The sequence below is a fragment of the Gymnoscopelus braueri genome (genome assembly GCF_963280865.1).
Source record: "Gymnoscopelus braueri genome assembly, chromosome: 12".
Taxonomy (NCBI): domain Eukaryota; kingdom Metazoa; phylum Chordata; class Actinopteri; order Myctophiformes; family Myctophidae; genus Gymnoscopelus; species Gymnoscopelus braueri.
The window spans coordinates 14708087-14733623 of record NC_137614.1 but is presented as its reverse complement, the minus strand read 5'-3'; the positions used below and the strand labels follow the sequence as shown (position 1 = coordinate 14733623).

The 25537-nt window shown below is 42.7% G+C and overlaps 2 protein-coding genes across 3 annotated transcripts in view; both read left to right on the top strand.

Annotated features, from left to right (window-relative positions):
• The window catches only part of asb8 (ankyrin repeat and SOCS box containing 8), a 33161-nt gene extending 30731 nt beyond the window's left edge, over window positions 1-2430 (top strand). For both annotated transcript variants that reach the window (XM_080444365.1, XM_080444363.1), the window contains 2 exons: window positions 912-1017; window positions 1507-2430. In XM_080444365.1, the coding sequence (XP_080300491.1) occupies window positions 912-1017; window positions 1507-1739 (339 nt within the window). In that variant the 3' untranslated portion in view covers window positions 1740-2430. The remainder of the gene's footprint in view (window positions 1-911; window positions 1018-1506) is intronic.
• A 4722-nt stretch (window positions 2431-7152) lies between these two features.
• dip2ba (disco-interacting protein 2 homolog Ba) overlaps window positions 7153-25537 on the top strand; it is a 53840-nt gene continuing 35455 nt past the window's right edge. The window contains exon 1 of the mRNA XM_080444362.1: window positions 7153-7379. Within this exon, the coding sequence (XP_080300488.1) occupies window positions 7295-7379 (85 nt within the window). The 5' untranslated portion in view covers window positions 7153-7294. The remainder of the gene's footprint in view (window positions 7380-25537) is intronic.

Genomic DNA, 25537 nt, shown 5'->3' with positions numbered 1-25537 from the left:
CGCCTCTCTGCAATATTGGCTGTGTATGCCAAACGGCCGCGCCTATCAGCGTCGTCGCTCATTGTTCTGTGATTGACAGCTTACGTTGGCCAATCAGGTGGCGAGTTCGAGTGAGCCCAAAACACGAACGGCAGCCATCTTTTTCTTGTGCGGCCAATTCTCCGCTATTTTTTTACTTCAAAAAGCTCTCTAACTTCTATTTTGAGGCACGGAATTTACTTATAAGATATCGTTTGGATAGAATTTAGTTGTTTAACTTCATATATGTGGTCAATTAATCATGACAAAGCCTATTTTAAAAAAAATAATTAGAGAACCGGTAGGGGCGGGCAGTGACACCATTGTACCCGAAAAAGGCAACCCATTTTGGGTATGGCTGTCTCAAAAGTCCCGTCTGCTGATTGGCTGAAGGGGAAAAATTATCATTGGCTGAAGGGGTTGTCAGTCAACGGTATTACTCCCGCCCAACTCCAGCACAGCCAATATTGCAGACAGGCGGATCAGGCCAGACTCACTCCTGAAATGAAATGGAATTGAGATTTCCGGAGGGAGGGTTTTACCAGGCTAGGTCTGTGGCCAAATGCAAATCATTTTGGGGCCCTTGACAAAGTTTGAGAATCACTGATATTATAGCAACATGTTTTTCATGTTGCTATAATTTTTTCAAAGAACTGTTGGGATTTAGAAGACATTTTGTAGAATCGGCCTCAGGTCTTAATTGGTTAATACCTGGATCTCCCTCCGTCACGCTGTGGGAAATTTGACACGGCGGTACAGAGGTTTTGCTATTGTGTCCCATTAACATTTGTTATTAACGGCGACTTGTTAACTCAGAATCATTGATATTTCTTCTGCGTATGTCTGTGAAGGTGGTATGAGTGCATTTATCTTCCCCTTTCTTGTGTTGTCAGAATGAGGTGTCTCTCCTGAGAAATGAGGTGGCACATCTGAAACAGCTGCTCCTGGCCCATAAAGACTGTCCTGTCACCACCCTGCAGAAGAAGCATGCCTACCGAGGTGAGACGTGCATAAATACGCAGTATTTTATTCCTGTCGGTTACATCTTTCTTTGTCTCTCATAAGTTGCCTAATGGAGGCATTTCTTGAGGGGTTGTTGAACTTTGGTAGAACCTTTGGTCATCATTTTATAAGTAAAAATATCGTAACAAACAAAATGTCTTGTCTCTCTCCATTCTCTCTCATTTCATGTCTCAAAATAACACATTTAGTAATGAACGTGAACAACATAGATTCTGCCAATATATCCTTTTTTTGGGAAAGAGAAATGGCTGTATGTGTTATATTACTCTTTGAATTTGAAAGAAGACTAATTTAGGGAACACGTACATCCAAAAGTTCGACCAAAACGTCAAATACAATGGTATGATAGGTGACGTTATTTAATGCAACTACAACGTTAATGCTAATAAAACAAGTGAGCTAGCTAGCCGTTTTCAGTCCATGTGAGTATATTTGATGTAATGGCCTCCTCTTGTTTCTATGCAGTAGCAGAAGAGAGCATGAAGGACCCCTCAGAGCCTACAGGCTCCCCTGCCCCGGTGATCCAGCACAGCTCCCTGGCCCCCAGCCACTCTGCAGGGCCCAACGGTCTAAGCTCACGGGCGGCAGCTGAGGCCATGGCCATGTCGGTGCTGGCGGGGATGGGCCAGCAGCAGAGGGCCGAGGGGGGACCCTCCCACATAATCATGGCCGCACAGTCCCAATCTACTGCCAGATGATGAGCGATGCCGCCGCGGCCCAGACTTGGCTCACACTCACCACCCAGTTGCAGGAGAGGAGCAGAGAGAGCACCCCCGCCCACACACATACCTTTTTGAAAGTCATATAGAATTCCCAGGTCCCCTTTCTGTTCCCCTGTTTTTTTGTGATCCTCTCTCCCCTCTCCACCCCTCCAGTGGAGCCATAATGCTGTGGCCTGGAGCTCAGCAGCAACAGCAGCCTTCTGGGAATGGACTGAGACTATTGAGAGAGCTTCCTGTTCACTCTGCCATAGACTACAGGGGCTGGACTCCAAACCTTCTCCCCACTTGTTTTCCACCCCTTTGCAACCGACCCCCCCACCCATCCTTAACTCCCCTTACCCTCAGTCAAACTGACTCTTCACTGGACTGTAGGACTGCATCGCTCGTTCCGCGTTTACTGCCGTATTGAACTCCTCATGTGGTCAATTACTACAATACCTGCACACATTGTGCACACATGCAGACACAGTGTAAAAAGTTGTATAAGCGTCCTTAATTAAGTTGGACACAAAACACCGCACACAGGGCTTGACATTGTTGCAGCAGGGGATGGTGCCTTGTTGTCACGAACTTTACACACACACACACACACACACACACACACACACACACACACACACACACACACACACACACACACACACACACACACACACACACACACACATGCTTGTCTCCAAAGAATTGAAAGATGCAATAGGTGATGACACTTAAATCACACAGATGTTCAGGTCTCATATTAAATAGAAGCATTTCCACTTCTAGGCAATCTCAACATACACCCCAAAACCTTACCTCATTTAAATCCCTTTATGTTAAGACTTCTAATGTGTGTGCGTGTGTGTGTGAGTGGCTCTGTGAGTATATATTTATGTACATCAGAACATAGCAGTATGCTTATTCAAGGTCTGATACACTAATAGCTAGGATTGTTAGCATGTGACTATTTTCTATTAGCTTGTTGTTATGTTCTTGACATGTGCAGCTATCTTTTTATTTTAGCACTGGCACATCCAGCTTGGGCCATACAAACAAACTAAGATTGTTCAAGAAGGCCTATTGTCTTAGAATCAGTTACTGCAGTTATTCATAATTATAATCTTTTAACTGAATTTCTTTCTAGTCTGAAGGGAATTTTCTCCTCCCTTCTTTTTCTCCTTTTAACAGACGTTTTAGGATTTATGCGTTTCAAAGTGTATGCCATTTACCATCTTGGCTGTTTCTATGCTGTGATTGGCCGGTCTTGTCGCTCGAAAGAAATAACTGATTGTTGTGTTGCGTTTCTTGCTGCGACTATGCAGCCAGTATACAGTAAGTCACTTAGGTCTGTACAAACTTTAAATTGCAAACTGAGAGTTGGTTGCAGCCTATCATGGATTATGTGCTTGTTGTGTTGGAAATCAGTTTTTAATTGAGTCGGTAAATGTATACTCCCATTCAGAACGGATGCGTATGTACGTATACGTTCTGAACGCAAGCAGCATTGCTCACATACTTCGCTTGATGTCTAAATGGAAGTTCACCCATTTCTTCCGCTAGATGGCAGGATAGAGTCAAAAAGACGATCTCAGATGATCCTCCATTTGTCTTTACAGTCTTTCTTCTTCACTGTGTTCTGTTTGCGGTGTCCGTCTCGCAGAGAATCTCTACTGCCCTGGTTTCCTGCAGTACTGCTTCTTACGGATGTGTATATTTTACATCTATAATGTTTCAGACAGTGTGCAGAAAGTTGGATGAAATGAACACAGAGTACGGATGAAGAGGCTCTGTCTGTATCCATGTCCATATTTAATGTCTAAGTGGGCCATAAATATAAATTAGCCTACCTGATTCATACTTAGTTGTGCATCAGTGTTGTACAAGAAGATGGTTGCATCGTAATGTGTTGTGAGCTTGTTGATCGGCTATTTTTGGTGCGCGACCTGGCAAGCAACAAAGTATAAATTAGTGTAACTGGTCTTTTAACTCTTCTGAATGGTTGCCCGTCCTTGCTGCTTGTTGGCGTGCGATGAAGCCCTTCGTCTCTTAGCTCTGTACCAAAACCCAAACTAAGCCATAGTGACCATGAATCAGATCTCTGAATTGCCCAAAGACCCGGTGCCCTGTTCTTGTTTTGGGGCAGAAAGTAAATAACTTGACTGTTATTCTGTCGTTCAGAGCTCTCGGTTAACTATATCAGTGGTCCTTACTTGTAGTCTCTTGCTCTCTTTCTCTCTCTCTCATGCACACACACACACACACAATTTCTAATAATTTTGCCTTAAGATCACATTGGTGCCTCTGACACCCCCCACTCAAAAAGGTTTTTGCATGGAAAAACAGTGGAGCCTTATGAAAATAAATTGTCTTAATTTGGTAGTTTTACCAAATGAATAACCATTAAAGTGAGGGATGGAAGACTTTGTGAAATTGTCAAATATGCCTTTTTAAAATCTGCGTAAAAATTGCCATTTAGTTCCCATTTCAGTGGTATAATGAAGATAAAATAGACGTGTCTGTCATCCAGTTGAGAGATATGCCAAGTCTCTGATAACTGTTATGATGGAAGTGTATATTCTTCAGGGATACCCCGTTTTATCAAGATTTCTTTTTTTAAACAAACAAAAAAATCAACACAAGCTGGAACAAGGGATTTTGTCTCTTTTTAAAAGAAATATTGATGTATGTATATCTCTCCCCGTTGCCTGATATAATCATATATTTGCAATATGTCATGTTGCAAAGCAAAGATATCAGTCCATGAACATAAGGGCATGTCTTTTATGCACTAAAGTGATGCAAGTTTTCTTTTGGTTGATTGTACTTTTGTTTTCTGCAGAATTGTATTGTCTTCATACAAAGTCTCATTGACGTGAGAATATTTTATCCTTTATCTCTCGCTTGTATCTTTACTGTACAAACAAACGGGAATTTCTCTGTATAACTCAATACATCTCACACAAATGACTGAATCTTTTTGTCCTACAGTCCCAATGGTGACCCTGGCATTGTGTTACACTTGTGCCAGCGCTATATTTGGCTGGCCATCCCCTATAGACGATTGTTCGTATGAAATGAAAATACAGACTATATTCAGCTTTCATGTTAGTAATTGTCATTGGCACTTTTTTCATTCATTTCCTTGTTTCTTTTGTTGTGTGCTATTTTCAGCACTGTACAACTCGCTGTCATAATGCTTCTATCTCATTGTACTGATGAATATTAGACATTTATTTGTTTTAACACATGCATTTCTTTGTTTCCTAAATGGAATGTCATTAGTCCAGACTAAAAAAAAAGACTTATTTTATCCCCATTGTTTCTGTCTTCGAACATGAATTTGAACTTGCCTTGTAACTCTCTGATTGTAAGTCAGCTAAGTTATTTAATTGGTTGAATAACAATCCTCATCTTAGTCACTGGCATACAGTAGTAATGCAAATTAGAAATGGTTTTGAAAATAACAGTTTAATGAAAATGCAACAATGTTAAACTTGCTCATAGTATTTTAATGGTTTATTCACACTCCTGTTGTTGGCCTTGATGAGTTCAGAAATTGTCCTTGTACTGTACATATCTGTACTATATGAATATATTTACTTTTCCATGCATGTCCAAGTGGAATACTATGAACACTTACAGTGCTGCAGTTTTAATTAAAGAAAATACATCTTAACATTAAGGGTTTCTTTTTATGAGATTTGCTTCATCAATAATGTATTCCAAATACGTATTCTCAGAAATAACTCAATGGCTAACTCTATGGAGATAATTTTTGTAAAGTTGTAGTAAATCATATTTCAAATCTTGTTGCATTAAACCATAGAGCTATTAAACATAGTAGGCTACCTTACATACATTGATTGAATATTTTATTAGACAGAAATGTAAAAACAGCGAGTACAGTCAAACACTGTATAAAAAGGTAAGTCCTTGCGGCCTTGTTTCCATTGGGGTCCTAGGTATTCAATTCAACATAAAATTGCATCAAACATTCAATATCATCACAATATAAAAAACACTATATGTACAGAGTTAAACAAAGGGAGGGAATGGGGGTAAAGAAAGCGGGGGGTGGTCGCCTGTTTAAAGGAGAAGTGATAACTACCTCCCCCTTTGGCCTCGTGAAAGGTGCATTTTCAGGGCTGTTTTAATTACAATGCTTGTAACCTTTTCAGGCTGTGACCCCCAAAATAAATAATCATATGTGAACCCCCCAACCTGACAAGCACTTGGAATTGTATGAGTTGAGGCATTACATTTAGTTTGACTCGGTTCCCCAGATACATATAGTGAAAATAGCAGATCTACAAGCTCACAACATTGTGAGCTTGTAGATCGGCATTTTTTTTGCCTTTTTTATATTATTTTGACAATTTGGCCAATGTTTGACCAGTTTTTGATGGTAGTTTGTTCATTACTTTTGATGCAGTAATTGTCATTTTATTTTTGAGGTCTTAAAAAGGTCTTAAACGTCCTTAAATTGTCACTTCACTGTCATCTGGGGACCCCCCCAAAATCATGTGGGTTGAGAACCACTGAGCTAAACAATGGAAGATGTACCTTGTCTCCTCTACCACAAGAGGGAGTAACCGCTTTGAGGTTTGCAGACTTGGCACATGGAGGGTTGCAGAGAATTAAGTTGTGTACGGTCTAGGTCCCATATCTTGGGAAGGCAGTCGCACTGTGATTGGCAAGTTAGTTGTCAGGCAACTTCTGATACCCTTAGCGGTGTGGACAACAACTAATATGACGGAGATAACAATGTATGTTAGTTTAGACACGGCCATTTGCCAAAAAGGTTTTTGTTAGATTATGCCTACATTAATTGTGGGTTGATTAAAAGCTAGCTCCACTAACAACAACTTAAAGCCTGCAGTTACCTGACTACCTCCTAGCCAATCACAACGCAACCGACCGTCCCTCTGAGGACAGATTCTGCCAGACTCTGCGAGAGAAATAAGCAACCAGGTTGTTTTTTTTGAATCATGGAGGGGAAAAAAGTTAAAAGTGGAATATTTTGGACACAAAATCTTGTTTGGGGGGTCCCTGGCACAAAATGTTTTCAGAATGATGGGGATGTGCGGACAAATATAGTTACATATTAATCTGGGGGTCCTTGACATGAAGGTGTTTGAGGACCACCACTGGTTTGTTTAAACTACATTTAGAAAGCAAGCCCAAAATAAGCAACTACACTTCAGAAACAACCCCCCCAAAATACGCAACCACCAATATTTACAAGCAACCTTACAGAAAAACAAGCCCAAAGTCACTTATAATAAGCGGACATGGCAACACTGCCGACCGAGCTATGGGATCCAGACTAGCCATTAATGCACAGGCGAGGTAAATGGTGTCACGTGACCGCTCAATGCCGTTGGTGGCTAGTTTTCCCCATTATGGCGGAGGGGCCAGTCGTGCGAATGGATTGTCTCTCCTCCCAGTGTGAACAAGCTTGTTTTGAGTCTTCTTGAGTGGGGGTGTTTTTCACAACAGCCCCGGCTTTCTTTTTAATAAGAGTACACTTTGTTTTAATATTCCGTTAAGTCATGGCAGACCGTGGCGTGGATTTGTCGGCTCTACCCAAAGAGGTTCGAGACCATTTGGCGGAGCTGGAGCTGGAGCTTTCTGAAGGTAAGGAAGGAAGGAAGGAAGGGGGATGCTAGCCTAGAACTCATTTCCCACCAGTTTGGAACCTCACCCTCCACGATAGCTCTGAGTTGAGGTCCCGCTTCGTCGGCTGCCGGCAGAGTGCGACACCGGCGAACGGCGGCCAATATTTTTGATTTTTACCTTTTTCCGCACATCTTATCCAAAAAGTAAAGGTCGTCCCCAATGCTCTCAGATGTTTTACATTTTAGCGGTAAAGAAATTTCAAGTGACTGGTTGAAACAACCGTTTAAAGCGCTTTTTTAGTCAGCCTGTGCCATGTTTTCACAATGCAACCTTAACGGGAGCAGTACTGCGCATGCGGACGGGGGTTGACTGGCCACAGGCTGACTAAATAAGCGATTTAAAAGCTTCTTTCAACCCGTCAGTAAACATTTCTCGACCGCTAAAAAGTAAAACATCTGAGAGCAAGGGGGAATACCATAACTTTTTGGATACGATGTGCGGGGAAAGGTAAGAATCAACATTATTGGCCACCGTTCGCCGGTGTCGCACTCTGCCGGGACCCTACGCTGTGGGACCTCACCTCGGAGCTATACAGCGGAGGGAGAGGTTCCGATTGGAGCTAATTTCCCACGAGCTATTCATCTTAGCTGTCTAGCTGCCGGTGTGTCAACTAACCACTTACCGTGCTATCTGTGTCTAGTCTACCTGCTATTTGTATTAAATGTAACTGAAGCGGGCACAACAATAACAAAGGTGAGAAGAACAAACGCGGACGCCCTGTATTTTTAGCCAATGTTGTGCCAGGCACCTTGTTTTGTGCTAGTACAATGTGTGATAGCTGGCTGGGTGTACAAGCTAGCAGTTACATGACAGACAGCAGAGCAGGGAAGAAAGAGAAATGGTTCAACGTGTTTCCTGTCTGCCTGTGTTTCACACCACGCCACGTAAACATTGACTTTTTAAACCGGACAATTAGGGTAGTTTTGGTTCTGCAATACATATAATCGTGTGTGTTTGTGTGTCTGAGTCTGACTGACAGTCTGGGATGGCCAGAGGCAAGGTCTGACTCTCAAGCTTGACCTTTTTTCCTCCCCCATTGCTTATCACATAGACATTTTATCCTATTACTCATACATATTTCTAATCATGTCCGTCAATATTCTCTAGTGATAATCTTTTGACGTGGTTGTTTCTTTTGATTCAGCTCATTATATTGTTTATCCCTTTTTTTCCTGAATGAATGTGAATGTAATGAATCATCCAGGATGAATTGGTCCCAGTGTGAAGGTTGCTGACTGTTGACAGATTGTATTGCACAACTCCTGGGGACTCACTCACTGTGTGGGGTGGTGACTACTACAAGTGTATCCTGCACACTCATAGACCCATTATCTTCCATGACCTCACCTGAGGAGGCTGTGACTGTTATGAAACAAGACCACAGTGAAACCACAGCGAAACTTAGGACATGGTCTTGAGTTTGATACATATCTTCTAGTTGGTTAGAGAGAGGTTCGTAGAGAGAGTATCCATCTGTTTAGCCACTTAAACGCCTACATACTTTGTTGACCAGTGTCCCTAGGGCTCTATACTAGGCCCCTTCCTTTTCCCCCTCTAATACCAAGTCTCTTAGCTGAAAATAGCCGATCTAGTACAAGCTCACAATGTTTTGTAGATCTGCTATTTTTGCAGAATGTTTGCCCCCAGATGACGTTCGTTGTTTAAATGGTTCTTATTGAAATTATGTGTCCCTGCATTGTTGTTTGTTTCTTATTACTAAGCTAACCATACCTAGTGATGAAGACATTGTATACTCTCTTAGTAGTTAGATCGCTAGTTTGTTTGCTAGTTTGTGCCGGTTTTTAGGGTTGAGGATGGGTGTATCTGTTTGTTGCCATTTACACAAGTCAACACTTCAAGGCACACAGCCCCATCACCTTCCACCTACAAGAACAACAGCTGTTTGGTTCCTGTCCTGCCCTACACCCACCAGCACATCCATGACAGCCCCTCCCCCTCCCCTAACACCTAGGCTGCATTCCTCCAGCTGAGAAGACCAACTTTATCCGCCTCGAGCAGATTCATTGATGTCTACTCAGTACTCAGCCATGCTATTTCACATTTATGGCCATGGAGGGAGAAATTAGGGTAACCAGAACGCTCGCCCCAAAACACACTCGCCCCCATTTTTCTGCGGACCACTCGCCCCCAGCGGTTCTTGTATTAGTTTTTCTGAGGATAAGGTTAGGAATATCATCATCCATTGTAGTCCATACATTATACAGTGTATTGTGGTTATAATCTAGTATACATGTTCACTCAGTTACAAATGGACTTATCCTCAGTGATAATTTATTCAATCATCAAATCATCATCAATTATAGTTTTACTGAGGTTAAGTTTAGGAATAAAGTTAGGTTTTTGCATACTTTTACTGAGGTTATGTTTAGGAATAAGGTTAGGTTTAGGCATAGTTTCACTGAGGTTATGTTTAGGAATACCTGGTGGCGACCGTTCCAAGGTCACCGGATTTGACCCGCGGCGAGCGTGTTTTGGGGTGAGCGTTCTTGTGTTCGAAATTAGCCCTAGTCACTGCTGCTAACATGTTGATTAACACAATAAAAGTAAACAATAGTTGTATTTATTTGCCTTCACAATTCCCATTTTAGCCACAGTGGCTTACTAATGTCCTCCATTATTTTAGTCGATGTGTTTTGAGACTGATCAGCTTTAACTTTTGTCCCATATGTGTGAGGTGTGTGGCAGTACCATACGCTACAATAATTCCCCCTTTAGTGGATTACAGGCCCTCTGCAGAACTGAGCGGAAATGCCTGTGTTGTTGGGTTGCTCGGAGAAGAACACAGGATTGCCAAACGGCCTCTTAAATAACAACCAAGTTCTGCTAGCCCCCAGTGACCATGGGGACACAATGAGCACCATTCAGCTGGTCTTAGCCGCTGTGGCCAGGAGCTCTGCTGGCATTTAGGCCATCAACTGAACTCAGTCTTTGTGTGTGGCTGGAATGAGCTGCCTACATCGGAAGGGAGGGGCCGATGACGGGTCATACTTGGGAAAGTGACGCGTAGCCGTGTGTACTACAGCCAGTGGAAGTGTAGACAGCTCAGGAAGAAGTGGGCTTGTCGGCCTCTCCTTAGTAACCAACCGTTTGACATTTGGGAGCTAGCTGCCCCCCCACCCTCCAGGTCCTCTTCTGTCTGTCATATATGTTAGAGAACCATGATCTATGTGTTGAGGAACGTGGCTGGTAAGAGCAGTGAGTTTTCTGCAGATAAAGGTGGATTTATACTAGTCTCCGACGTATGACGGATTTACAATAGACGAAAATAGTGAGCACCACAAAAAAAGTGGAAGATGATAGGGAGTCCAGAATATATAGATCGTCTATTTTGATGCACGGCACCGTCATACAACAAAGTAAAAATCACTTAAGTAGTTATTTGCCTAGACCAAGGTGTTGCAGGCTTTCTGCCTAATCATCAGCATTGCCATTTAGAATCCACTGCAACATGAAACTGGTCAAGTTGCTAAGAAATGCTTCCAGATGTGTGTATGTATGCTTGTGTTTATGTATCTTATCTATATCTATGAGTGTGCCTTGTGCTTTCCCCCAGTGATGATGTCCGTCTTATTGTTTGCCTGTATCTCTGATCACTGACCAGTGTGATGGATACGTACTCCTGCATTATTGCCAGTTGCAGTGTATCGAGGCCAGTCAGCCAGTGTCCGAATGCAGCAGAAACAGACTGCGCTTTTAAGGGAGCGGGTCAGCAGTAGTAGTAGAGGACATACAGCAGCAGTCGCATTAAGATGGGTCGAGTCAGAGGGACAAGAGCATTGGCTCAGTAACCCAGCCAGAGCGCCAGTCATATATCATCAATCCTTCCACCCTGAAGCCATCATTGACGACATAGAGGGTGAAGTTTGATGCATAGAGTGAGGAACCACTGCACCCGACCTCAGATGGAGTCTGTCTTAATGCTTCTGTTATGTCAGTACTCTGTACAAATTGGACAACCATTAAGTTATTTTATGTGTGTCAGGCCGAAGGCTAAACTTTGCAACAGATTGCAGACTTGTAATAGAGGTGATAAACACTTTCCCATGAGGCTGATGCGTTACTGAGCCATGATTCTAAGGGGGGGTCAACGCTGAGTCGCTGACAGATAAAAAAGGGGAATAGGGGCATTTTAATGTGAAGATATGTTGTAACTAGTAAGTACATCCTCTGTCTGTGGATTCTCTGCCATAGATTACTTCACTTTTGAATTTTAACTGCTCCCCCAGATGTTGACGAGACAAGCCCTTGTCCAGTGTTAACTTGTGTTTTGTTGAGGATGGGGTTTGCGGGGGAGGGGGAGTTGTCCTCTCTTCAGTTGTCAACAACATATTGGAATGATGTCTATGCAGCCTCCTCACATTTTCAAGCCAAGTCCAATAGTCATAGTTTTATGATGAGATACATTAGAAATTAGAAGTATAGGCCATTGTTCTAATAGGGAGCCCCTAAAAGCTAGGTCAGAGCCCAAGAGGGCAGAATCATGTTTCTTCATGGAGCCAAAGCCCAGGGCTTTCAAGCAGATGGGAAGTGGAATATCCCACCAGGCTTGATTATGTTTGGCAAGGGTGAAGGGTCTCCCTAGACCTAGTGTGTGTGTGTGTGTGTGTGTGTGTGTGTGTGTGTTGAGTGCACGTGTGGGTTGTGAAAGCACATGTCGGTGTGTAGTGCATGTGCATCTGCGTGCAACATGGTGCAGTATTTGTAAATAGCTCACATTGGTTGCAGTCCCTTCCCTCTTCCAGGATTGTAGTAGGCTGAATAATTCACATGTTCTCATTAAATACCAGGATATAACTAAGTGTGTGTTTGTGTGAGAGAGAGAGATCCTACTCCACAGGTGGAAGTTGAGGCTTGCATGGTATCAAACTGTCCACCCTGTATCAGTTCCAAGAGGTGTACTGACACATGCTTGGTTAGCCTTAACCTCCCAGCAACCCCCCTTGCCCTTCATCATCAAGATATATCGCAATATAGTGTTTTTTCTCTTTTGTGTGGTAATTACAGAAAAGTGTACTGGAGGACTGGCAGCTTTTAATGTGACATTTATTGTAGCTGTGAATTTTGAGCTAAGCAGACAGTGTTTGAAAGGTTTCTTGTTAACAGACGAGGCAAGCCCTGTATGCTTTCCTACTGTCTAACCCTGAGTCACTGCAGTTAAGGTGTGTCTTCTCTTCAGGGCATGGACAGTCACCACAAAGTGAGAGAACCTGTTCTGGAGCTTTTGTGGGCTCCATCTTTCACAACTAAAACGTTGTTGAGTCACGACTCAATGATGATAGAGAGGGAAAAATGAATGGCAGTTTTGTGTCTGATCTGAAACCCCTTTCTCCACAGCGACTTCTCATACGCCCACCCATTGGGCTAACCTGTAATTTAGGTTATAATATACGCTATGTTTGAGACTTTTACTGAATTTCTATCTAGAGTCAGACTTGAACAACTGTCCTTGCAGATGGTTTGGTACCCTGCTGTCTAGTCAGCGATCAGGGACATGTTCTTGTTCTGACACCTGCCTACCATAACACCACTCACTCACTCACTGACTGGCAGTACAACTCGGTCATCTCAAGAGAGGAGCAGAGAAATCAAGGCCCCCAGAAAATTCAACATTGACACACACTGATTGATACCTCCAGGGCTGAATGGTAAGATTCATTGGTGACAGTACACAAACAGTGCCTGTTTTCTGTTAGTGGTGTTGTTCTCGGACTGGGAGCTGATGCTGAGCCCCCCTGTCCAAGCTATCGCCAGCCTGTATCCACTGAGGGAGGCCATGTGACTGTGCTTAATGCTGAAGAATGCTCTTGTGAATATAAATAGAGCTGGCCCGGCAAGACAAATTCACTTTCATGGCTGAGGAGTAAACAAGCGTCCCTTTGACACAAAGGCTCCAGCACCATTACCGTAGCCGAGCCCCCCCTTCAGAAGTCCAAGGAGTCAGTCCTAATTGTGTGTGCCTCTTTGAGTCTCGTGCTCCTGCCTTGCGGGCAGAGGTCCCAGTGCATGCCGGGCACCGGTTTCATGTGCGCCGGCCAACTGGTCGTCTGCCACATATGGGTCACTATTAGCCATAACCCGTGTGTGAAATACAGCAGCCTGATGGTGAATTGACTACCTCTGACCCATCAGCCTACTGTCTGGTCCCACGAGGACAGTTGCTATAGACCTGTTAATTATTAAAAACTTTGAAATGAGAAGAGTTCATGGCTGTACATGGACATCCTCAGCTGGTGCTGCTGCTGACTGTGCAGTGTTACAGTAGGTGTGGTGCTTTTTTTTATAGATCACACACTATAGAATCCTCAGTGTTCATTTAACACATGAGAGCATACACATTTAACAGGTTTGATTGAGTACTTTATCAACAAGTTTCTCCTCAGAAAAGGGATGCTAGGGTTCAAGTGGAGAAGGTAAAAAAAAAATCATATCACACAAAGATTTGGCGGACCCCCTGTAGTAACTCTGAGGACCCCCTAGGGGTCCCGGACCCCCTGTTGAAGACCCCTGATCTAGTATACATGTTCACTCGGTTACAAATGGACTTATCCTCAGTGATAATTTATTCAATTATCACTGAGGATAAGTTCATGTTTAGTAGCACTCTGTATATCATATCCCTAGTAGGTGGGTCTGTGACTTCCCTCTCTCTCTTTATCTTTGTTTCTGTTTTTCTCACTCTGTCTTTTTCTGATTCCCCATCTCTCTCTCTCTCCCTCCCTCTCTCTCGCTGTTATCTCTGTTATCTCTCTGTTATCTCTGTTTCTCTCTCTCCTCTTTCTTGGCTCCGCAGCTGATCGTTAGTCTTCAGGGAGGGAAGAACACAGGGCATTTTCTCAGCTGCCGGTCAGTTTCTATATATAAAGGCAAAGCCTGGGTCGGGTGGTGTCGATAGGAAACCAAACCTCATTGGGGAGGTGTACTGTGTATATATTAAATGTGGTCCATAATAGGCCAAGAATTCACCAAGTCAATCACCCATGAGTGTTTCTTTGGATAAGTGTCCCTGCATTTGAATGGCCCTCCCGAATCTCTATGCGGTTAAAGGCGTTTGGTCAAAATTCCCAGTGAGCTGAAGTCCTCAGGAAACCCCCGCAATGGCTGATCCGTATCTCCCTTCTTGGCCCCTCAGAACGCATTGTGTTAGAGCCTGGCCCGTAGTCATGGTCCCCCCCCCCCTTAATTCAACTCTCCAGAGTAAAGAGGTAAAACAAAGGCCACGAAAACACATTGAACGGGTGTGGTCTTCAACTCTCTTAACCCCTGATTGCCAATAGAGCCAGCATGTGCACTAGTTCAGGTCTGCCCATTGTCTATTCATTGGCTTTAATGGAAAGGATTAGCCCTTATATTATGACACCCAGTTATAATTGGTGTACAGTTACCACCGGGCTGGTTTTAGTCATTTTCCAGAGATGAGCTAACAACACAAGGCCTTGGCTGGTCAGTCTGTGCCATGTTATTGTAGGCTACATTTGGTAATGTTGGTGTTAAATGTGTGAAGGCTCTGATGACAGTGCAATTAAGGACTAGCTCTGTGTCACTGTGAGTAATGACGATGCATATTGAAGCAACAGCTAGCAGTTTCTTTCACAGTAGGCCCTCGCTGCAGGGTTTTCTGTTTTGCATCTTGTCCTGCACTCCCACATGCACACTGATGACACACTGATGACTGTCTGGATGTTATCAAAAATCAGATGGCTTTAATGGCAGGGGAACGCAGATGTTGATTTGATTCACTGTGGTGCGAGTTTATTACAGTGTCAAAGTTCATGGTGTGCACGATGCCCCATAAGCCCGTAACACTATAGGCTTTGAAATTTCTTTGTTTTCATTGGAGGGGAGGAAGGTGTTCTGTGGAGCCTTTCATATCACAACTGCAAAATTCAACAAGAAACACGTTTTCTCACAGGAGGATCTGCAGGCGTCTAGCCGTCTAGGAGAGGGTCTGTGTGTCCTGAGCTAATCTCGCAGACCTCTGGGCTGATAGGCACCAAATTTTAGAAGTTCCTCCAAAAAATGTCGCATAAATAACTTTTATATAATAGTGTGGCTCTTGCCCAATTTTTTCATAGATGACCGACATCACGTCACAGGTGGCAACATGAAGTCCATATATTATTCTATCTTTTTTTATTTTATGTAAAATTGTACATCCCCATTCTGTCTGCTTATTGTACTAACCTCTTCAGACGGAACGCAAAATGTTTTCTTTGAAAGCACTCCAGTCTTAATGGCTGGTGTGTCTGACTCTCGGGTTTCTCACTCTCCCTACTACAAAAACACCATTCCCTAATCCTTTAACTGCCTGTGTGGAAGCAAGGAGGCTGCAGTTAACATGATCTCACTACCATTCGCGCCCTGTGAATAAGCACCTCGGTCCCATGTGAGGAGAAACATTTTATTGCTGACATGAAGGTTTTGGTGTGTTTTTATTTGTATTATTTTTTACTGCATGGGAGACTCTTGTACGGGCCTAGATTCCACCACATAAGGCATATTTGTTATTTGTAGGGCGTAACTGTTGAACGTTATCATCTTGAACACATTACATGCCTGGAGTTGGGGATGTCACTTTCACGGGAGGAGAGAGATTTCCATCCTGGTGACACCGTGACAGGCTGTTTAATGACTGTGTGGAGTGGGGGGGTTTGGGAGGTCAGGAACACAAGCTGTCCGGAAAATGAAACATAGGTGCAAGGCCCTGTCCTGCACATTTTCATTGCCGGCGATACTCTCAACATCCTGGTCATCACTGTTCCTCAAAGACCTCTCAAGGGTCGTTATGAGCTTTTAATATTGATTTAATGACTCATATGGATGGTTAACATCCTCCCCATCTACATTAAACTCCTCTTTTACATTGTGCAGCCATGTAAGGGCACAATAAGGATACGGTCCAGGTCTATATATTTGTCATCTACTATATCAGTGGTTCGCAAACGTTTCCATGTCGAGGATTCGGCCACAGACCCACATCTATTTTGTGCGAGGGACCCCCATAAGAAGATATTAGTGTTGTTAAAAGAATTTCAAATTGTTTAAAAAATAGCAGATCTACAAGCTCACAGCACGTCAAAAAGTGACGCGCTATGGGCTTGTAGATCAGCTATTTATTAATAGCAAAATATAAAATGGGGTTAAAGTGTTGAAACTGATGTTGATGCTATTAACACATTTTGCTGGAGACCCCCTGGAACTGCCTCAAAGACCCCTGGGAGTCCTCGGACACCACTTTAAGAACCATTTATCTATGTGTATTTAGCCACCAATGGGTGAGAATGAAGAACATCCACAAGATTTTCTGTGACATGCTCAAATACAAAATCACAATATGGTATTATTTAATATCTGAACACGTTAAATCACTCAAGAACTAGTGGAACAAATATCTGGCAATAGAATAATAGTTACTACTAGGCCTACCTGCAGCTAAGCGCCCCACTACAGTATGTAATTATGCCGTCTTACTTACCTAGTCGACTTGCATGTTGAAGTTAATGGCCAATGGACCAGACAGGTGACAGGACAATGACATGTGTGGCTCACTGACCCCGAGGTCGGGTCTGAGCCATGCTGCTGCATTGACCCACTATCCGTTTACTACAACACCATTGCAGTGAAACCCGATGCCTCACACCCACTCTCACTGCTCCGATTCCCTTTGGTTACCCGGCAATGCTGCAACACTGGTCTGTCATGCAGCAAGCCCGTCTGTCTCAATAACTCTCAATGACCTCTGTTTTCGAAGAGCATCTGTATTACCGTTCACTGAACCAAATAAGAATGTCATTCAGTCGTTTTACATAGAACATATTAATGCCTAGGGCGATTTGGACAAAATATAACGTCTCAATATCGATATTGTGGAGATGACTATTGTTGCTTTCAAAAAATATGAATGCAATGAGATAATCATCAATAATGAGTAATGACTATGTAACGACCTAAGTTGGTAAAAAGGGAAATAAAAGAACAGCTTAATGCAACCTTCAAACTGAGGAAAAGAAAACACTTTTGCCATGTCACTCACAATATTATGAAATCCCATCTAGTCACACAGCTCGTGTCCACACATCATCCATGTGCCTCCCAGATTTTATATCCCATATGTACTTTATGTGCGTATTACACTGACTGCGCATGCGCTAGAACAGAACCATGGACGCTCTGATTGAGGAGAGGTTGTGTGGGAGATCTCTCTCTACCCTTATAACATCGTTCAATGCCTAAAAAGTAGGGGTGTGCCGATATATATTGTCCCGTGATATATCGCGATACGTTTTCGTGACGATGTGTATCGTTTTGGCGTTTTTGATAATAATGCAAAAACAGAAGTATTTGTTTGCATTTGCTCCCCCCCCCATATATTTTCATACGCTTTCCCCCCCCCCATGTATTTTCATAAGCCTTTTTCCCCCCCATATATTTTCATAATAAAAAAGTGCCATATATCTTATCGATATCGTAAGCCCAATATCGTGTATCGTATCGTGAAATGAGTGTATCGGCACACCCCTACACCCCGACAAACCAATGTGCTTAAATTCTTAGAAAGACATTTCCCTGATTTTTGTAACTTGTAACAGATGAAAGTGTGTGAACACAGAAGTGGAAGTAACTGTGAGACAGGTGAGAGTGTAGTGCGCATGTGTGGAACGCATTCGCATCTCGCAGGGTTATTATTAACTATAATAACTTATTATAGTTAACTAAAACTAAGACTTTGCAGGGTTATTATAGTTAACATGGATTCAAGTTCTCAGTCGCCACGACTGATTTCAGTCATTTGGATTCCATAGAAGTCTGCATGTCTTCTATGGAAGCATGTCATGCACCGAAAATAGACTATCTACAAGCTTACCACGCATTGCACTGCGCGTGTTGTAAGCTTGTAGATTGTCTATTTCCGGTTATTCGCTATTTTAAGCTTAAAGAGTACTTGAAGTGGTCAAACTGGTCAAACAAGTGGTTCAATCCTCCAGAAAATCCTAATGATCTCAGATATTTCATAAAAGCAAAGGTTAACCCTCTGGTGTCTGGCATTTTGTTTTAAATGACCTTTTTTGTCAGGGCTGGTATGGCTGACTTTAGCATCAATCTGCAATTTCTTCAACTGGTTGGTTGTATAGCTACCAAAACATCATAATTATACATATTGTGCTAATTGTTTATGAAACGCAGTGTGTGTGTGTGTGTGTGTGTGTGTGTGTGTGTGTGTGTTCCTTTCACGCTGTTTCACTAATTGCATATTAGGAAATGGCCTGGAAACAAACATTTTTATCAGTCGTGAGATTTTATTTTGCTTTAATCCATGAGTTAACTAAAACTAAGACTTAAACGGAGGGAAAATAAATTCACTGAAACTAAAATAAAAACGAAAGTTAAAAAAAGAAAAATACATGTAAAATCCTCTTCGTTTTTCCACCATATCTGATATCGGGCATTCAGACTTTTCAGCTTATCAAGAGTTTACACATAATACCTGAGAAACTAATACTAAATAAAAACTAAAACGCCAATTCCAAAACTGAATGAATATTTCAGAACTATAATAACTCTAGTCTGCAGACACCAAATTGTATTATCAGTGTTGTGCTCTCTACCAATCTAACAGACAAGGTCATGCACATTCATTCACTTGATTCGTTATAATTCTTTCTGATTAGGTGGAAGAAGTTAGTCTCATATAGACAGCTGCTGTCTGTCCGACCGCAAGCCTTGATTTGGGTTCGTGAACTGACAGAGCTGTCAAGTCTGCCTTTAACAAGGTTTTCTGTGTCATTAGAACTGGACCCTTGATATGACTTAAAACTTAGTGATATCAGATGTCATCATCATATTTAGGCCTACTGAGTGACCCAAAAATGTTTACTTTATAATTACACAATGAAGCAATGTAACGCCATGTTTTATGTCCTCATTTCTGAGATCAAGTAATTATCAGATTCCAAGTAACACATGGATTAAGCAACAGAAAGGAGGTGATGTGGGTCAATTATTTCCCTCTAAAGATATGTACGTTTATATATAAGAATATTTCATATAGTAGTAATCCCAATATAGATTTTTAGGATTGTTTTTATAGCCTAGGCAGCTATACTTGTCAGTAGTAAGCCAAAAGTACACATACTGGTCTGCTCTGAGCTAAGTTATGGTAATGCTTAATTTATACACAAAGTATAAATTGGGATTTTGCTGGTTGAACTGACCAGGAATCAACCTGGAAGAGCTCAGTCTGTCCCTGTGGATCCTCTCTTTTGCTCTCCTTACAGCACAGACCAACCAAGGAGACTCAGCATTACCACATGATATTCGCTCATACACCTTGGTTCCATGTGAGGTGAAGCATATTTGATTTTGCTGACGTAAAGGCTTTGCTTATTTTTAGAGCATGACGTTTGTACAGTGTTGTATCGGATTGTGTTTCTCATTGGACTCTTGGGATCTGGGACCATTTCACGTTCTTGTTCCTAGAATCGGGGGCATTCGTTTTACGGTAGAAATAGGTTTTTTATTATCCAATTGCTCATAGATCTATAGCCGTGGTACTCAATCAGCATAATAAATATACAGGGCCACCTGAAACCTCAAAATGGCTCCCTCCCCTTAGTATCTCTGAAGGTAGGGATGCAAAAAAAAAAGAAGGGCAAGACTTGCCACACTGCACTCTACTATATTCTACTATAGTGTATCTGGGGTTTCTCTTTCTTAACGCTATGCACATTGCCACGTGATTTCAGTTGTTAGTTCTGCCCTCTGTGGTTGATGGTGTGCTAAATTGTCATTACCTGGTGCAGTGTTGTGGGTGGGGGGGGCAGTGGAGTGAAAATCTTAACACACTTTCTGTTACTAGATGATGCTACTGAACTAGTGTGTAGTGAAGCCGATGTGAGGAAGAACTATGTAGGTTGTTTATCTTCTCTGCTCAGACAGACAAATTAATCACACCATTGACATCAATCGTCTGACTCATTAATTAACCATGCACAAATGTTTACTACGCTTATCACTTGTTGGTGAAGTAATGATGCGACGCAGATTTATCCATAAAACCGCTAATCACTGCTTCCTTGGAAAACGGACTGGAAAACAGTGATCCTTACTGGTCTGCAGGGTAATAATGTGACCCACATTACTAGTGTGGGAAAGTTACACTGATAGCATAGCATAGGCAGTGGGGGGTTGTCAAGTTTTGATTAAAAGTGCAGAAGGGAGTGAAGGTCTGATATTGCATGGCTTATGAAGGAGAGCTGTTTGCTAGATTGCAGGTTTCTTCAGGCATGGAGACTGTCTGTCATCTCTACAGTATCGCGGTGTGCCGGTGCAGAAAGCACCAGAAACTTTGTCTTTCACTCTGTCACCGTCAGAGCACTCTGTTCCCTCTCCGTGAGGTCGGCACACCACCAGCACTGCTGGCCCCAAGAGTGCTGTCTCAACCAATATAGAATGCACAATGTAATGGAGGAAGTAGGGCAAGAGCCCAAGCCTCATAGAAGGTGGCAGGTTTTTCTTTAGGCGAAAACATTTAACACAATGCCGTCGTCCCTTTGGTTTGACTGTACCACCGCTGCCGAAAGGGGTGGTCACTCACAGTTTGCTCGAAGCATATCTTCGGCTTAATCTGATTAGGGGCCCACACAATTGGGCTGCATTGTTTTTGACCTATGTCGGAAAGACCTGATTTGATGAAATGATTAGGAGCTTATTTCAGACGGGGCTAAAAAATAGCCAGCATTCTTCAAGGGCAGGCTCTACTACCTTGTGTATAGTGTATGTGTCCGTGTCTCTCACTGTGTACATGTTTCTCAGTGTTTGTGTGTGTGTGTGTGTCTTAGGTAAACAATGGGTGAAGAAATGCAGGTGTTTGTGAAGGTTTTAGGTGGGAGGGGTCCGTCCTTCATAATCTGACTTAACTTAACCTTTGAGGTACTCAATGTAAATGTGCAAATGGCATGTCCTCCTCCTCTCTGCTCACTCCCTCCGTTGGTCCTGTCCCTTCCTCCCTACTGCCTCCTTCTATCCATCTGTCTGTCCTTGGTTTAGACCTACTTCCTTATTGTTGAATTCCACGATTGCACTTTCAGTCTTTCACTCTATCTGTAGCTCTGCTCGCGCCCATGGTTATCTCCAGTCTTCCTCTTCATAGGCCAGGCACAGATTTGCAAACCATAATTTGCACAACACCACAGCTATCCAGGGAATGCTCAAAGTCACTGGTGTGTTTGGCTGTTGTTGCAGCCTTCAGTTTGATCTGTTACATACAGAAACCGCCTCAACCATAAGCCTGGTGGCACTGAATGCCACAAACAGAAATGTGTATTTTGATTGCTTTACATTTTTATTACCACAAATAAAAAAAAATATCTGTCAAAAAGATAAAAAAAAAAACCCAGAGCTGAGTTCCACAGTAGTCCTTTGAGTGTAAGTGTGTGAGTATTTGTTTTATTTATGTTTCTAGTGGTGGGTGTACAGTCAGGGACAGGAAGTATACACTTTTACTGTCATGTTTTTGCTCAGGGTACACTAAATATTGCTCGCCTACGTGAGCAATATAGCCTCGCGTAGCCAGACTATCACTGCGTGGATATGAGTCTGGTGCTTCTATGCTTCCCTTTTTCCCAAGGGGCGGGGTCAAAACAATGGCTCTGTACGTATTGGTTAGACCTACAACCAACTACCAATTACAGTCTCCCATATTTGAATACTGGGCCCTGATTGGTCACCCCAGACTTCGGGAGCAGGAAATGAATTCACAACGGAGCGTTTTTTTTTGCACTGGCAGATTCGTCTGGTCCCAGGCTAGCAATATACGACTCTTGAGCAAGCCAGCCCTAGTCTAATTTGACCCTTGAGCAAAATTTTGGTTCTGGGTTATTTAGTCTACAGGGCCTCAGGCCTACTAAGGTTGCTTCCCCAGGCTGTGGAAGCTCCACTCCCCCAGTCTCTCTCCCACTGGCCGCCAGCCTTCTACAGCCCTCCAGGGACCACTGGCCTATCTGTCTCTCTGAGGCCTAGCTTTGTCTTATAGGCTTGCTCCTGGAGATGAGGGATACTGGTGCTGGAGGTGGAAGGCGTGGGAAACAGTCCGGTTAGTGTTTAAATGTTTGGTAGGATAATACCAAATCTATTCTACCAGACTTATGGATAATGGGAAAATGTTGTAATCGGTCCCAAAGTGCTGTCCGTTTCTAACTTTCTACCCAGAACCACTACGTTTCACAGAAACTAACCTGTAAATAAGCCTACTAGCAGTACAGCATCCAGCTTTAACTAATAGCCATGTGCCATATGGTCTCTTGGTGTCAGAGTCAGACCCATTCATTTGCATGTCCTGCCATGTGCTGTTTTGTCTGTTTGCTCTGCAGAGTCTGCCTGTGTATGTCTGTGCATTTCCCCTCACAGGCTCTATAAATACAATGCGGTGGGTGACGCCGGTTCGTCTCTGCTCAACCCCTGTGTTTATGTGTGTATTTGTGTGTATTAAGTGTGTCCGCTATGGGTGTTGTTTACGTGTGTATTTGTGTTTGTGGGTGTGTGGGTGTACTGACTCTATCCTCCTCATCGTCTGCTCGTCTCGGACCCTTGGGGAGAATAAGACCCTGTATTGTTGGACGGCGCTTATTTTTTTTTACTGAGGTCAGGTGAATATAGCATTGTACTTGAATATCTGTCACATACACATCAGTCAAGGAAGGTGATATATTAAACCACTCAAAGACAGCTTTGTATGTAGCCTAAATCAGATCCAGCATTGCTGGTGAGGAACCTGACAATGACCTCGCGGCCAATTCAAATGCACCTGCGATCTACCATGGCCTTTTTGAGCGTCAATGCTGACCTCTTTGACCAAATCTGTGCTTCTGTTGTCAGACTAAGATTTTTTCATCGCTTCAGCCATAACCCCCCATTAGGTTCAACACATTACAGATTATCTTGATGTGGCATGAGATGGGAGCACTAGATCAGTCCTGCAGTGATGGATGTGCTTGACTGACAACTGAGTGCTATTTGCTTCACCTGGAGATTTCTGTTGGCTGCTTCGGCAGTTTAATTTGATGAAGTGAGTGTGTGTGCCAGGAGATTTCTGTTGGCTGCTTAGGCAGTTTAACTTGATGAAGTGTCAAGTGTGCGTGTGTGTGTGTGTGTGTGTGTGTGCGCTCGCGGAGAGTTCTGTTGCCGTCTTGGGCAGTTTAACTTGATGAAGTGCGTTCACAAGTGTGTGCAGTTACAGTATGTGTTTAGAGTTTTTGCTTTATCCTGGTGAGCCTCATTCTGTTAAATGTGTGATTAGTGACACATCATATGACCTACTCTAGGCATGACAGAGACAGGAATTGATAGTGTGAGGCAAAAGGAAACCGTGGGAGATAACAATGATGATCTCACTTCCTCCCAGAGCTAGATGTGGCCAGCCTGAACTGTTAACTGTAATTACTCAGCTCCCTCAGCAGGGAGGCTGAACACAGAAGGGTGGCACATGTTAGATGACAAAGTGTGTGCATGCATGTGTGTGGGCGACGGGCATTTACACGTTTGTTTGTGTGTGTGTGCGTGCGTCTGTGTGTGTATGTGACATGGTGGTGGAGCTGTGGTCTGTACACGTGCCAACACATGTGGTGAATGGACAGGACAACACAAGCCAAATGACTCCATATCAGCTGACATGACTGTCATCACCACCACATCCTCAAGACCAAGAAGTGAAATGCTTAAAATGAAGTTTAGATTAGACTCTACAGCAACAAGGGTTTGTTCAATCACTCGCCAGTTTGGTGTCATTGCATGGAAGCTAATGAGGCAGATCCTAGTACCATTCAGTCACTCAGACCCCTACAACTAGCCTAGAGTTTGTGTGTGTGTTGCGTAACTCATCTCTGTGGTTTAGAATAGGAAGCATTAGCCAAGCACTGATCCCGTTTATTGTTAGCCCTAAAAGTGGAAGCTATTAATTTATACATAACTTACTACACCAGATTTGCAAGCTCACTATGCTTTGTGATCTTGAAGATCTGTTATTTTCAATGTGACACCAGAACGCCATTTGGGTAATTGTACTGGCATTTTTGGGTTGTTTCGGGTAACTGTACTGGCATGCTTGGAATCGTTTTAGGTTGTTTTGGGTAGTTATGGGTTGTTTTAGGTACTTTTGGGTATCTTGTTTTGGTTTGTTTTGGGTACTTTTTAGTATGACCTGCACGCAACAAAGTATAAATCAGGCTTATGCTGTCTCCTTTTTCAGGTTCAAGGTCTTTCCTTGTTACGTCTTGTGTACAGGTACAGACAACAGTCTTAAAATGACACCGATGCGTTCCCTGATTGAATGGATTAAATGATTCTCTACAATATTGAATGACCAGTGGTGGGAAAAGTATCAATACTGCAGTGTAGAAATACTCTGTTGCAAGTAAAAGTACTGTTACAAGTAAAAGTAAGGTATTCAAAATTTACTTGAGTAAAGGTACAAAAGTATTTGTATAAAAATGTTCTTAAAGTACCAAAAGTAAAAGTACTCATTGTGCAGAACGTCCCATTTCAAAAGTTAAAATGTATAAAAATCTTTTGAAAATAGCCGATCTACAAGCTCACAATGCGTCGTGATGCGACACATTGTGAGCTTGTAGATCGGCTATTATATATAGATAGGCAGAAATATATATATATAGGGCTGAAGTGGTTAATGTATGTTTTGTGATAATAATCTAAATCTGCAAATTAACTAAAGATGTCAAATAATTATAGTGGAGTAAAAGTACAATATTTGCCTCTGAGATGTAGTGGAGTAGAAGTAAAAGTATTGAAAATGGGAAATACTCCAGTAAAGTAAAAATACCTCAAAAGTGTACTCAAGTACACAGTACTTACGTAAATGTACTTAGTTACTTTACACCACTGGAATGACTAATGGTAAGTCATATTTGGCACAATAGAGACAATAGCACGTACTGTAAATTTGCTAAAGGTAATGGCCTGTGCATGGTGCACGCAGCTGCACACACAAACATGAACATACAGTACAGGCTGTACAGAGGGACGGGGGCCGGGGGGGGGGCTTTCGATCTTGCAGTCTTAACCACTTGAACACCATATGGGCTCTA